General features: G+C 38.8%; 3 protein-coding genes across 4 annotated transcripts; 2 read left to right on the top strand and 1 right to left on the bottom strand.

Annotated features, from left to right (window-relative positions):
- The first annotated feature begins 507 nt into the window (after nucleotides 1-507).
- On the top strand, nucleotides 508-6,571 carry LOC141824362 (autophagy-related protein 9-like). Its single transcript, XM_074711633.1, has 10 exons — nucleotides 508-652; nucleotides 1,593-2,203; nucleotides 2,289-2,603; nucleotides 3,095-3,317; nucleotides 3,472-3,651; nucleotides 3,741-3,947; nucleotides 4,627-4,704; nucleotides 4,782-4,852; nucleotides 4,957-5,067; nucleotides 5,687-6,571. The coding sequence occupies exons 2-10, from the start codon at nucleotides 1,641-1,643 to the stop codon at nucleotides 6,501-6,503; spliced, it is 2,565 nt and encodes an 854-aa protein (XP_074567734.1). The 5' UTR covers nucleotides 508-652; nucleotides 1,593-1,640; the 3' UTR covers nucleotides 6,504-6,571.
- Nucleotides 6,572-7,605: 1,034 nt separating this feature from the next.
- LOC141824802 (ASI1-immunoprecipitated protein 1) lies at nucleotides 7,606-9,570 on the bottom strand. Of its 2 annotated transcripts, none has more exons than XM_074712134.1 (3): nucleotides 9,315-9,570; nucleotides 8,580-9,058; nucleotides 7,606-7,853 (listed from the first exon to the last, which is right to left on the bottom strand). In XM_074712134.1, exons 2-3 carry the CDS (start codon nucleotides 9,033-9,035, stop codon nucleotides 7,692-7,694), a joined length of 618 nt encoding a protein of 205 aa, XP_074568235.1. In that variant the 5' UTR covers nucleotides 9,036-9,058; nucleotides 9,315-9,570; the 3' UTR covers nucleotides 7,606-7,691. The 2 variants fall into 2 exon arrangements, with proteins under 2 accessions (XP_074568235.1, XP_074568236.1); XM_074712135.1 differs by having other exon boundaries at nucleotides 9,431-9,570.
- A 1,988-nt stretch (nucleotides 9,571-11,558) lies between these two features.
- Nucleotides 11,559-12,691, top strand: LOC141825137 (transcription factor MYB36-like). Its single transcript, XM_074712526.1, has 3 exons — nucleotides 11,559-11,823; nucleotides 11,917-12,046; nucleotides 12,135-12,691. The coding sequence occupies exons 1-3, from the start codon at nucleotides 11,688-11,690 to the stop codon at nucleotides 12,547-12,549; spliced, it is 681 nt and encodes a 226-aa protein (XP_074568627.1). The 5' UTR covers nucleotides 11,559-11,687; the 3' UTR covers nucleotides 12,550-12,691.
- The last annotated feature ends 1,156 nt before the right edge of the window (nucleotides 12,692-13,847 follow it).

Raw genomic sequence — 13,847 nt, 5'->3', positions numbered from 1 at the left:
GCGATGATCTAAAATTTTAACAAAATCATTGACAGCGGCCCACATTTGCTCCAATATATGGTTGCCACGTGGACATAATCGGATGGGCCCACATACATGCGTCACCGGCGACCGCGTTCTCGTAGGTGAGTCGGCGGCCTCCCGCATAATTCTGTAAAAGAGTACTGAAAATTAATCAAAAGTAGCGCCCACGTTTAGTGCCGCGTGGGAAATCATAGATGGGGCCCACAAAAAATCTCCAATCTACGTCCGCGCCACACGATGAAGCCTTGAAACTTTCAAGGTGTGACGTGTCGCTAAAGCAGCGACCGTCTTATCGTGGGTGAATCGGCCACTCAACGTCCAAAAGCGTCCGCATAGTTCTGACGTGGCGTGAGTAACTTCGTTAGCCACGCGCACAGCGATACCTAATCTCACTAATCCAAACTCCGCATCGCTCGGGAAGAGAGAGAATTAAATAGCGCGAGAGAGAGAGAGAGATGGGGAGGAAACGAGGGCGGGCGGGAGGGAAGGAACCAAAGCCGAAGCGACGGGGAAAAGAAGGCCGAGGCGACACGGAATCGAACCCCCAAATCCTCCTCCAGCTCCTCGCCATCGACCATTCTTCTCTTCTTACCCCGATGCTCATCGATTCCTTGGCGATTTCGGAGAGGTCGGTGTGAATTTATCTTCTGTCTTAAGTTTTTGCCAATTTCTGATAGTTGAATGTAAGCTCAGCTCCTAGATGGTTCTTTTGGATGTATTTTGGATGCTAAGATGTTTTTTTGTTCATGTTCTTAGCTTCAGGTGCCGTGTTTTGACTGGCTAAATCTTGGTCTTGAGGCCGTTGGTAGTTAATTCCTGTTTTTGAACGTTATCGTCTCGGGAAATTGAAGTGGAGCATTTAGGTTTTAGTCGTTTGTGAACGAGATAATGTTGGATTACAGAGATTGGATGGAAGGAGTCAGCTTGAGCTTGGTAGCTTTTTGTACTATTTTGGACCTGCATATTTGTTTCATCATGACATAGCATTTATTTCTTGGGAGGAAAATAGAGTTTATTTGGAAATAATTTGATGTTTGTGGGGGTTAAATAATAGGTCCTTTGTTTCCCATGTGACTTCAGTAAGGTGGGTGGTGGGTGATGATCATGACATTATCACATATTGGTCATTCATTTTATTTGTTCATCTGCCCCCTACTTTAACTCGTATTCTAAGTCAAGTAGACGATGTAGAAGCTGCCTAATGCTGTCAACATACGGCACTAGAAGGACTACCGGCCTATCCAATGTTTGAAAATATGCTGGCTGTTCTGGTAGAACTGGTAATTTTTGCACTTTAACTAGAAGGAGCTCAAGTGCATGAATTGAAAGTGGAAGGTTTGGATAATAGAATGATCATCTACTTAGTCTCTCTTTTGGTTGTCGTCCTGTTCCTGTCTTCCCTTGCTTCACATTTTGGTATTTTTTTATTGTCCTTGGTGCATAATGCAACCTTATGCTATGTCTCTAGATGTATACTAGGGCAGTGTTTCCCACTTGACTGATATGTAAATTACAGGTAATATTGTTACTGATAAATTCATAACATTTCTATTTTATTTGTTCTTCAGATGATCGCATGTTAGTATGGCCTTGCCTATTGTGATTTTTAATCGAAGATGTCCAGTTGGGGAGTTCTAAGAAGATTTAAGTGGCCATGGAAAAACAGGAGATCCCTGAATTCCCAAGTGCTTGATGATAGGGCAATTGATATTGAATTGGCAGCTTACACTAAATTGCCAGATGCTGAACCTGATAGCCCATCTGACCTTCTTACAGGAGAAGAACAGGACAGTGAACTAATTGTTGATTTAGATATCTTCTTTGAGTCTCTCTATAGTTACTATTGTGGAAAGGGTCTTAAGTGCATTACTATAAAATGGATAGTTGAGATCCTGACTGTAATCTTCATGGAATTTTTTATTTGGTTTTTCTTGTTGGTTGTTGATTGGCCTGCCTTACACACTGCAAAATGTGGGATTGATGCGCTGAAGTCTAGAAATAAGACTTGTGATCTTGCAGAAATAGCCATCAAAAAGCACCCATTAGTCCCATTTACATTAACAAAAGGTGTCATTGTTGGGTGCATGGTTATGTTGGCAATCTACGGGGTATTTAACTTCTTGATATTCATCGTACAGTTCAAAGGCATGTTTAAAGTCCGCAACTTCTATTACAACAGGTAAATTTTCTCCTTGGCAAGATCCTAATACATTTATCTAGGAAGTGTCAGATCAATCAAGGTTACTTTTCGCTTGTTTCTCCAGTCTCAATGTCACAGATCATGAAATTCAGGCAGCTTCATGGCCGGCTGTGTTAGAAAAAATCATACAGTCACAGCATACACAGCAACTTTGTGTGGTAAAGAAACTTTCTGCACATGACATAGTGATGCGAATGATGCGCAAGGAGAATTATTTAATTGCAATGCTCAACAAAGGTGTTCTTGCTTTTCCAGTTCCTTGGTTGGTTCCTGGAGCTGGTCCTTCTCTAATAAAAAATGGAAGAAAATATCAGATGATATTACCAAAAACCCTTGAGTGGATATTAAATTGGTGCATATTTCAAAGCATGTTTGACAGGTAGCTTCTTTGATATTCATAATCTCAAGTACTTTTTTTAGGATTAATAGATTGAAATAGCCAATTCAAAAGCATAGAGTTACCATTTGGGAAAAAAGTGAGATATTTTCTAAAGATCTTCTCTAATGAGTTTGTTTAATTTTAAACTTTTAAATTTTAATAGATTCTTCACGTGGGAGTTTGGCAGGAGATTGTGGGACTAATACAGTTGTGATATTTTCCCCTTTTTCCTTTCTTATTTATAGTTCAGAAACATACAGTGGAGATGTTCACTTTTCTGTTAATGATTTATACTTTCTATATTATTTTTTTTCTTATTGTATATTTGATTTGTAAAGCTAGTTTGACAGAATATTCCTCAGTTTGCTATAGGTATGTGAATATATTTCTTGTTTTGCATAATGCCCCAGGCAACATTTGAAATTTATTAACACAGAATAAAGCAGTGCACTCCTCGATAATATAGTGCTGACAAGAACTACTTTCTACAGTAAATTTTGTGTTCAGAGGGAATTCGTAGAGAACACTTCATTGTTAAGGATGAGGATCAGGATTATTGGGATCATGATGTTTCTCATTTCTCCATGTTTAGCAATATTCATGTTGGTGTATCTGTTTCTAAGGCATGCAGAACAGTTCTATAATCATCCAAGCACAGCATCATCTCGGAGGTGGTCAAACTTATCAAAGTGGATCTTTAGGGAGTTCAATGAGGTATATTGCCTATTTTCTTATGATGGTTCATTACATATCACTACTTGTTTTGGCTACTCCATGAATGGTCGTCCATAGTGATTCTGATAGATCACTAAGATTGGTTATCCATAGTAATGTACCTGTCTTTGCTGACATTTCTTGCACAACTCAGGTTGAACATTTATTCGGATATCGAATGAACAATAGCATAGCATATGCTTCAAACTATCTAAAGCAATTTCCTGCACCTTGTGTGACCCTTATTGCCAAATTCATCTCTTTTGTATCTGGTGGTTTTGCTGCTATTTTGATCATCATTGCTTTTATGGATGAATCTCTGCTGGAGGGCCATGTAAGTTTGAGAAGTTCTGTTTTTGTAATATTAAGTTTTTCCATGCCAGACATGGTTTTACATTTTTATTAGTTCAATTGAATTTGCAGGTTTTTGGCAGAAACTTGTTCTGGTATGCTGCCATTTTTGGATCTGCAACTGCTATAAGTCGAGCTGCTATATCAGATGAGGTTCAGGTCCTTGATCATGATGGAGCATTGTCCCTTGTTGTAAACTATACACATTATATGCCAAAGAGATGGCGTGGAAAAGAAAAGACTGATTTGGTTCGGGCAGAGTTTCAGTCCATGTTCCAGGTAAAACTTTCTTTTTCTACCTTTTAAGAACCTGGTAATGCAGTTATTCATTGTTTTATGCTGTTTGTTAGATGTTGGCTTGCAATCCAATAAAATAAGCTCCTTGTTAGAGTTTGTATCTCATATAATAAGTTTCCCTTTAGAACTAATGTTTAAAAAAAAAAACTTTCACCCAATATAGCATCCTCAATCGAATATCAAATAAAAAGTCACTTATGGCTATTTGTACATGCAATATGGACTTCAAGGGAACAAATGTATTGGGCACAGTTGTTCATATAGTCAGATAATTTGCTTGTATCCTTTATTTTTATTTATTCAACCACTAGTACCTCAATACCTTATGAGAAGTGCGAACAATATGCCCAAAAAGTTTGCATTTCAATTCAAAGATGTTAATTTCTTTAATGCTCACTTCTGAAGAAAATCTTGGCTGGAATGATTTTATGCTTTGATCTTCTTGGACCCTTTACTGGTTTACATAATTGCTTCCAGTTAAAAGTTAAATAAGTAAATGTTAGTAAATAGGAAAATGACATCATCTCAGCATCTCCTTTTTGTATTTCTGAGTTTAATTTATCATATGAGCTATCTTACATTACAGTGTGACTTCCTACAGTTTTAATATCATATTTCCCTTGCAACATTGAGCATTACGATGAGATTCCTGATTTTGTAGTATACTGGAACAATGCTGTTGGAAGAGCTGCTGTCAATCTTCCTAACACCTATTATCCTAGTATTCTTCATGCCAGAGGTAATTCTTCAGTGTTTGGAATTGGGTAAATATGACAACAATATGTGTCATTTCATAACCTATAAATGGCTTTATAGCGTGTAGATGATATCCTACATTTTATTTCGGAGCACACTGTTTACGTTGAGGGAGTCGGTGATGTCTGCAGGTTTTTCTAATGTTCCTTTTGCGTTTTTTTTTTAATCTGGCAATCATCAGTAAAAGAGTTTATGGCCTTTTTTTAAATAAAGTTGTACATTCTTCATAACTTAGTTTCAGCGCATTCAACTTCAAAAATCACGGCAATACAAACTATGGTTCCCCCTGTCAGGCAGAAAAAGGAAGGAGTTCTTCCCAAGGGAAAATGGAGAAATCATTCTTTAGGTATTACTTTCGCTAGATGTTTGGTTGCTGAACATACTATATTCTCTTTGTGCTTGTTAGTTTCTCGAAATTACAGCAATAAGGTGAGTACACATTTCAAATACAGAATGCGAATACTGGAGGTTTAGCATTAACGATAGTTTCCTAGCGATTTATAATTCTGATCTTGTTGAAAGTTGCCATACTTGTTATATTGCACAATAGGCCATGCCATACATTCTTCTCTTTCAATGTGATACTGAATTAGCACAACGAATACGAGCATTTACTATTATTTATGCTTTTCTGTTAGGTTGAATGAAATGTGTATTTTGTTGTTTTGATGTAACTTATGCTACTCATTTATCGTACTGAAAATTACCTTGTAATTGTGTCCATTTTTAGTACTTTCGTTTGGTTGGAACATTGTACTAATTCTTAACTCTAGGTTGCCATTGATCTGGTGCTTTTGTAATGCTTCAAAATACATTAATAACCCTGAGTTTTCTATGTTCTGGATCTCCTTTCATATTTATGCTATTATCATACTGTCTAAACTAAATGCCTGCAATTGCATTTGTAGACTTTACTAGGATTTACTTCGGTTTCTTGACTTGTAAATCATTTGCATCTTTTGCAGTTTTCAGTGTGCGTATCCGCATTGGGAACCAGACGCCGACGGCCAGCAGTTCCTTTCCACTCTTCAGAAGTTCAAGGATAAGCAAACACATTTAGCTCACGTTCCAGACCTTTTGCAGACCCGGAAATGGCAACCCACTCGAGGCTTGAGGTGCCAACCTGATATTTTCCACAGATTCACTCCAATCGTGTTAAGCAGTAACAGATGCTTCCTGAAAAATGGCTGTCACCTGGATTCTCCATTTGCCATCGACCACGAACTTATGGATCATCCATATATTTTGGATTGTTATCATCATGCATCCAAACCTCTCGAGGTGCCAGAAAACCAAGAAGATTTACCTTCACCAAGAACCGAAGTTGCTTTCAAGCCAATCCAAGATTTCCCTGCAAGCCAGAACACTTTGAGAGCTGAGGTTGAGAACAAGGACCAACATTGGGATCTCCCCTTTGCCGACCGGCTACGAAGTCGCGCCGAAGCCTCCACTTCCGGCTCGCTCTTTCAGAGCTCGCCTGCCCAAGATGGTGTGCATCATTCTCACACCATGGCACGATGGTGGGAGCGCAGAGCGAGTTCTTTAGCAACTGGAACCAGCTTCCTTGAACCTCCAATGAGATTTCACGACCAAAATTGTAGCCATCACAGTGATGATGTGCTAAAGTATGGAGATGCTATAGAAGATCTGAGCGAACATCAAACATCGTCTAGTGTCCGTGACGATATGGGATTAGATGATGAAGTGCTAGATCTTGCCTTTGTAGATAATGATGATCAGATGAAGAAAAATATGAAGTTAAGATTAGGAGGAATGATGTAATTCCCTGATGCATGCAATTGTAAATATCAAACGATGATCAATTGTTTAATTCAAGCACATAGAATTCTTTGGAGTTTGGACACCCACTTTATTATACCCTTCAATTTTCAAGGATTCATTCATTTTCCTAAAGTCTTGAATGTTAACAGAAATTTGAATCGAATCAAACTATATATTAAAATCGAATCAATGTAAAATCAATCAATTTGATAAATAATCGAATTAATTGATTTTAAAAATATATATATTAAAAAATTTTAATAAAAACTTAATTGATTTAAAAATAAATAAAAAAACTTAATTTTTTTATTGAAATTTGGCAAAAAAAAAAAAAAAAAAAATAGGCAGGAAGAAGATTGGAATATCTGATTTGATCCTATTCGGCTAAAAATTTTGGATTATTTTTTATTTTGGGTCAATTCATGGGGTCAACAAATGTATCGCAATTGAATATTAAGTTCAGTATTAATATAAATCAAATTAAAGTTCTTGATTTTTAAGTGCGGATTAATTTTAATCTATTAAATTCTAATTTTGTTTATCTGGATTTGTTTCTAATTTTAACATTTCGATTGGAAATCGATCCGATGCAAATATGAATTAAATAAATCAAGCCAAAAAATTTTATGTCCATTTTTAGTGTGAAATCTAATGAAATTAACATGTAAATCACATCAGAAATTCGTACGGTTTAGTTATGATCAAATCGAATACACATCTAAATATCTAAGCCAATTAGATTGCCCATGCCATGCCTGTGGATCACACCAGACCGAGCAACAGATCGATCCATCTGAGTGTATCTTGAGTAGATAAACCAACTCCATTGTGTCAAACAAGTAGTTTAAAGGTTTAAAGCACTATCAAGTCGTCTTGGTCAAATGAATTAGAGAACTAAATAGATCAAACATAATATGTATCACTCAAATGAACCCTAAGAACTATTTCAGGGAATGGCAATGTCTGATTCAAGGCATTAACGTTTTGGAATAACTCAGAAACTCAATGTGTAGTAAATCCGCGGATCAAAATTACTTTGTGCTCAATATTAATATGAACAACTTGAAATTGTTTCGATGCACAGGGAAAAGGTATCAAAACATGAACAACTTCAGATTTTTTTGATGAATCAAGCGAACTGTATCAAAAAACTGAAGGAGTAGCTCCAGGAGCTTGAACTAGGATGATCTAAAGATATCCATCATCATCTAACCTCAGTCCATATTGGCGTGCCAAACGCGAAGAGATTCCTTCCCCCATCAGCTTCTCGATCTGCTCGTATTTCTTGTAGTTACCCTGAAGTGTCTCCTCCTGTTTTTTCTGAATCTTTTCCTCCTCATCTAGAAGATGCTGCAAAGAAGAAAAAAAAACATAGTACAGTCCTAATAAAAACTGAAAACATAAAGTCATACTTCAGAAAACATCGTGTATGTTGTTTTCTCCTATTTGTTTAGCAAGGATCACACAGTACATTAATGTGAGGATTTGCAAATTTCAAGAAATAAGAAACCTTCCAATGGCAAGATACAATCCAAAAAGTGCTAGCAAACATCCAACTTCATTACCAAATTAATCTTCCAATAACTAAATCATGAACAATCATTCAAAATGTGCAAAATAGTACCATAATGTGAACCAGAGTAGATTAAGGTATGCATTTACATGATTTACAGATTCATCAGTGCTATCAGAGAAAGGACTAAGGAGCATACATAATACAAGAATTCTAAGAAACATTCCAATGGCAATATAAAGTCAGAATAAATGCTAGCAAAGATCAAACTTGATTACTGAATTGATCTGCCAATGCTTAAATCATAAGGAGGCGACTCAGCCATTTCACAGGAAAAAAAGAGTAACGTAATCATAGTTAGATGGTCTGGATTCTGCTTCTTGCAAAGTAGGAAGGACCACAGTGATTAATGTGAGCTACCAGAGAAAGGAGCACAGACAATTCAAGAAATCCAAGTGAGAACAAATGCTAGCAAAGATCCAATTTCATCATCAAATTAATCTGCCAATAATGAATTCACAAAGTGGAGGCAATTTGATCACTCCACACGCAAAACGTAGTACCTTAACCATAGCTAGATGATCAGCATTCTGTCTCTTGTATAGCAGTTTCAGCTCATTTACCACATTGAAGTCTGGATCAGATGGCTCTACCCAGCGCACCTCTATTTTTCGATCAGGCAGTGCAGGGCGATCAGCAAACATCTCGATCTTCGCTGGCTTAGCCCTCACAGGCCTTGGCATCCCAGACATCATGAAAGGGTACGATGTCAACTCAGCTACTATCCCCTTCGCTTGCTTCTCGTTCTCCATCTCAACCAAGGCGGCTTGAGGGATAGGATATGGTATTGTATAGTTCGGAATAAATTCGATCTTCACCACATTCCCGAATTGCCCGAGAGCTTTTTTGACAACTGGTTCAGTCACCTGTGGAGAGAGATTGTCGAGGAAAATAGTTCTTTTGACCTTCTCCAAAAACTCATTGTAAGCATTTCGAGCATCCTCTGGAGGTGCCGCCATATTGCCTCTCAGAGCTTAATCCTCTGGATGCGAAAATGAAGTATATGATGAACCAAAAATAAAATCAAATCAAATACAGTTACGAAAGAAAATGATAATCGCAAGAAGTAAAACAAGCAAGTTCAATGCGGTATATGATAATCAAGTACTGAAGACGTTGATTTATCATGGAATGAGTAAGATTCAACTAAATCACATGCCGACTTAATACGATAACTAAGAGAGATGCAGAACATACTAAGAACACAAGTCTAATTTGACAAAAGCGGAACTCAATACCACTTGTGTTCCATTGAAGGAAGCGGTGGGTGTGTCGAAGGAGCGCGTCTCTACCAGGTGCAGGTTTCAGGCGGGTGCGGAGGAGGGAGGGGAAGACATGTTAGATCAGGACTCACCGCGATGAGGAGAGCGAACACGCAGACGGAGACAGAATGAGGAGGAGCCAGATCCCCTCAGGCCGGCGGATCTCCTCTCGGAGGCGGCAGCGCCAGCGGCGATCGAAGTCACCGGAAGAGAAACCGAGAAATTGGGGAATTTCGCGTGCCCTAGGCGCGGAGACGAGGCGGGTGAAACATATATGGAGAAGAATCTCGACCGTCCGATCCGAGTTCTCGATTCGATCAGATCATTTTCCACCGTCGATCCCGCGAGGACCCATGCACAAGACTGGGCTATAAGTTTAGCCCAGCAGGATACTGGGCCCAGAATTAGTTGGGCCTAACTAACTTTTTACTGAATTTTTAATGAGTTTTTAAATTGTTAAGAAAATAAAAAAAAATCTAAAATTGATCATTTTATTAAATATTTATTATATTCAATAATAACTATGATTTTTAATTGGCTAGAAACTATATGGGTCATGTAGGCGTTGCCTAACTTAATTGGAGCTCGATTTTGATAGACATGACGCAACTCATCTTATGTCGTGTCGATTTGACTCTTTTTTTAATAAAATTAACTTTATTATTTTATTATTATGGCTTAAAATATAAATTAAGTGGCCTAACTTTCAATAAGACATCGAAAACTAGGAGAAAAAAGAGATTAATCATAAGAAAAGAGGTGAAGTGATTGACCTTGAGCCTTTAGGCACTAGCTCCTTTTGCCCAATTAGGCTCCAAGAAAGTTGTTCTAGTTCCATTAGTAAACACACACACGACTTTGGTCCATGACAATTAGACTTCAATAAAATTGTTACAATTAATTCTATTAATTAGTATGGAATATAATGTAGAGCATTGTCAATCAGTACTCTTCTTCGCGAGGTTTGTACGTGGTCATCCAAAAGGAAAGGAAAGGAAAGGAAAGATGGCACATCCACCTTGCCTTGCCGCGATATGCCAATGTCGTCCAAGAGCTCCGATCAGACTCTAACAAAACCGGTCTAGTTCTATTAGTCGTCCCTCCCGTGGAACCAATATAATCCAACCAAAAACAGAAGTGAGTACCGAGAATTGATAGACAGAGCCCTGCAGCTTTGAAAACACTGATCTTTTGAAGAAACAAACAAATGACAAGCTAGGGTCTCAATTTTGGTGCTTGAGGCTGCAACAAACAACAAACCTTTCCTTCCTTCCATTTGCCACTGCCATAGACATATGCTACCTCAAAGGAAACCTTGCTGCATTGTTATCTGAGTCAATTGCAACTGGCAACCACACTAATTATAATAAAAACAGCTCGAACAAGGTAATCAATCAGACTATATTTTTGGCATTTTGTGCCTTTGGAGATTCCTTCCTTCAGCTGGTCCTTGTCATTAATTTCAATGTTCTATGCATGGTGCTCATTTTAATTTAGTTAGTGAAGCACACACACACTCAACGATAAACTCATGCCTAATCGATAAACATTAATATTCATGCCCAGGCACGTCCAGTAGTACTCTAGTATCAATCATTGTGAAGAAGACCAATTTTTTTTTAATTCTTTATGACAGTCACACAATCATGTTGTAGATCTCTAACAATCCTAATTGTATTTCTCTTCCTTAATTTATTGATGATCAAATTATGATAGTATATATGTAAAGAATAATCACCATGTTTTTTTTGGATAAAATTAATTAAAGAAGTTTTCCATTAAGATGATCCCTTGTATGAGTAGTTATCTATGATAATAACTAAGTAAAGATATATTATGCAAGTGATTAACAATTAATTAATGATGATAAAAGAAAATGTGAATTAATTCAGAGCCTAGAGCTAGGGGGCTATTGACAGAACCAGAGGGATTATCGAATATTAGCTAGCTAGGGTTTGGCAGATCATATATACATTAACTGTAGGGAAACAGACCTCTGATTCAAAACTCTTTTGGACTGATTAAGTTCGAGTCACGACTCTGCATGGTACATGCACATCATGAACTAGACTAACCCTATACAAACACTGACTTCCTTGCCTCAACCTGGACTTTTTCTTGCTAGCTAGCTACTAAGCTGAGTACGATGGAGACGGCCAAAACAAGCTGAGTGGATGGTCAGATGTAGGGCGTCCTTAAAATACAGGAACAGTTTCATAATCAATCTTTGATCGAAACTAGACGAGCTTCTCTCTTCTCTCTTTCTCTCTCTTCTCTCTCTATATAGCTCTGTGCCAATATCTCCTAGCTTGCTAGCTCGCTCGTCGCAGTAGTCTTCGCTCCGAAAATATGGGGAGGGCTCCATGTTGCGACAAGGCCAATGTGAAGAGAGGCCCTTGGTCTCCTGAGGAAGACAAGCAACTAAGGGAGTTCATAGAGAAGAATGGCACCGGTGGGAATTGGATCTCTCTGCCTCAGAAAGCTGGTGAGGAACTCGAGTAGTAAGTAGTAGCTAGTTCATGGTCGATTAGCTCCATCGACGAAATTAAATGAAAGGTTTGTGATTCTGCTGGATCAGGTTTGAGGAGGTGCGGCAAGAGCTGCAGGCTGAGGTGGCTCAACTACTTGAGGCCGAACATAAAGCTCGGCGACTTCAATGAGGACGAAGACAGGATCATCTGCAGCTTGGTGGCCGCCATCGGAAGCAGGTGACGATTCGACGATCGACTATTATTAATTTTCTTGTTATGTTTTTGAACAAAATTAATGTATGATTTTGAAAATGAGCACGTGCAGATGGTCGATCATCGCGGCTCACCTGCCGCGGAGGACCGACAACGACATCAAGAACTACTGGAACACCAAGTTGAAGAAGAAGCTGCTGGGTCTACAAACACAGCTGGACAAGAAGCCTCAGCAGCCGCCGCCGCCGCCGCCGCCGCCTTTGACCTACTCATCAGCAGCGGTAGCAGTAGCAGACTTGGAAGGCATTCCGATTGCTCCATGTCTGTTGAGTTCATTCACAGCCTTGAACCACCAAAATGGAGGCGACGCCATCTTCGGAGGAGGTCAGTACGGCGGTATGGAGATGGAGAAGGTGCCACTTGGTGGTGGTGGGAGTGGAGAAGCATCATGGGGGTCCTACAGCAGTGGGGCCAAGGCTACTGTCTGTGCTCCATCGTCCAGGGCATGGTCTGTGTACCATTGCTGAGTGTGTGGTGACAAGAAATACTTACTTTATATGTGACGGTACTTTTGGGATGTGACGTCGTAAAGATTAGCGTGTGTGACTTTGGCATTGCATGGGCTTGAGAAGTAGCGATGGATAAATTATGATGGATTTTCCTTGGATATGGTGCTTCCTCTCTCTCTCTCCGTCTTCTTAAATCAACACACCTAGATATGGTGCAATAATAGGACATCCGCTCCACAATTCAATCCCTAACTACAGCATATTTATAAAAATTTTCCTTCAAATGGGAAAACACAATCAAAGGATACTGGACATCTGGATTGGTCGCCGTATACGCTTCCCGATTTACCCTGGTGGTCGGTGAAAAATTTCTGTGGAACCGGACACCACTCCAGAGATGTAGCTACTGGGATTATATATTTTTTTAAATCGGCACACCTATCTTTAAAGTTTTGGTCTTGAACGAGAAGGAAGTAGTGCCGGTGTTGTATGGAACTGATGATAAGTAAGGAGGGTGGAATACACGTATTGCAACTATAAAAAAGGAAGCTCAAGCTTTAATGAGTCAATATCAAAACTTCAATTGCAAGTAACAACTACTACAATTGCAAGTAACAACTACTAATACTTCTGGAGATCGATTGCAAACTAACATCGTCGATCGGAACTGTAATCTCAAACTACCACCTTAAGTTCAGTAATGAATGCACTTAAAGTCATCTGACCGATCGTGTGCCCTCACAAATGATCACAGAACCGATCATGTATGACTATTAGAATAGAATGAAATGAACATACTCAAAACCAACTCAAAGGATAGAGAACAAAATGAAGTTTGTCAGAGAGATTCTCATCTCGAACCAATAAAGCTAAGTTACTCTAATCGAGTATCTAGTCTTATGGTCAGGCATATCCTTAGATGTCACTTTCGTGTATTGAAAATGAGAAGAGAAGCTTGAAACAAGAGGGGAAAAGACAGTGACACAGTATAGAAATCAAAATGAAGTTTGTTGGAGAGATTCTCATCTTAAACCAATAAAGTATGGAGTTACTCTTATCGAGTCTATAGTCATCCGGTCAGACATTGTATCCAATGGCATAAAAAAAATTGTGAATGAGGCCAAGGACAAGTAACCTTAGATGTCGCTTTCGCATATCGGAAACAAGAAGAGGAGCATGAAACAAGAGGAAAAACCTTACTAGGCAGTGGCTGCTTGCTCCTCTTTCTCCTGCAAAATGTGCTCTGTCCATTTCCCTTCCCGAAAACTAAAAAAGAGTCGATGATACACATTTTGATGAACTGGTTGAGTACTCTG

Source organism: Curcuma longa, chromosome 3 (assembly GCF_044706935.1).
Source record: "Curcuma longa cultivar G26 ecotype Majalengka, Jawa Barat chromosome 3, ITB_CL_G26_1.1, whole genome shotgun sequence".
Taxonomy (NCBI): Eukaryota; Viridiplantae; Streptophyta; class Magnoliopsida; order Zingiberales; family Zingiberaceae; genus Curcuma; species Curcuma longa.
The sequence above is the reverse complement of the archived record's forward strand: the minus strand, read 5'-3'. Positions and strand labels throughout refer to the sequence as shown.

What these genes read in the sequence shown, in the direction of transcription:
- LOC141824362 (XM_074711633.1), top strand. Translation starts at nt 1,641, where the DNA reads ATGTCCAGTTGGGGAGTTCTAAGAAGATTTAAGTGGCCATGGAAAAAC. An exon ending in CGCAACTTCTATTACAACAG is followed by an intron (nt 2,204 to 2,288) that starts GTAAATTTTCTC and finishes TTGTTTCTCCAG; the next exon opens with TCTCAATGTCACAGATCATG. An exon ending in GGAGTCGGTGATGTCTGCAG is followed by an intron (nt 4,853 to 4,956) that starts GTTTTTCTAATG and finishes TTCATAACTTAG; the next exon opens with TTTCAGCGCATTCAACTTCA.
- LOC141824802 (XM_074712134.1), bottom strand. Translation starts at nt 9,035, where the DNA reads ATGGCGGCACCTCCAGAGGATGCTCGAAATGCTTACAATGAGTTTTTG. An exon ending in ATCATCTAGCTATGGTTAAG is followed by an intron (nt 7,854 to 8,579) that starts GTACTACGTTTT and finishes TCTTCTTTGCAG; the next exon opens with CATCTTCTAGATGAGGAGGA.
- LOC141825137 (XM_074712526.1), top strand. Translation starts at nt 11,688, where the DNA reads ATGGGGAGGGCTCCATGTTGCGACAAGGCCAATGTGAAGAGAGGCCCT. An exon ending in CTCTCTGCCTCAGAAAGCTG is followed by an intron (nt 11,824 to 11,916) that starts GTGAGGAACTCG and finishes CTGCTGGATCAG; the next exon opens with GTTTGAGGAGGTGCGGCAAG. An exon ending in GTGGCCGCCATCGGAAGCAG is followed by an intron (nt 12,047 to 12,134) that starts GTGACGATTCGA and finishes GAGCACGTGCAG; the next exon opens with ATGGTCGATCATCGCGGCTC.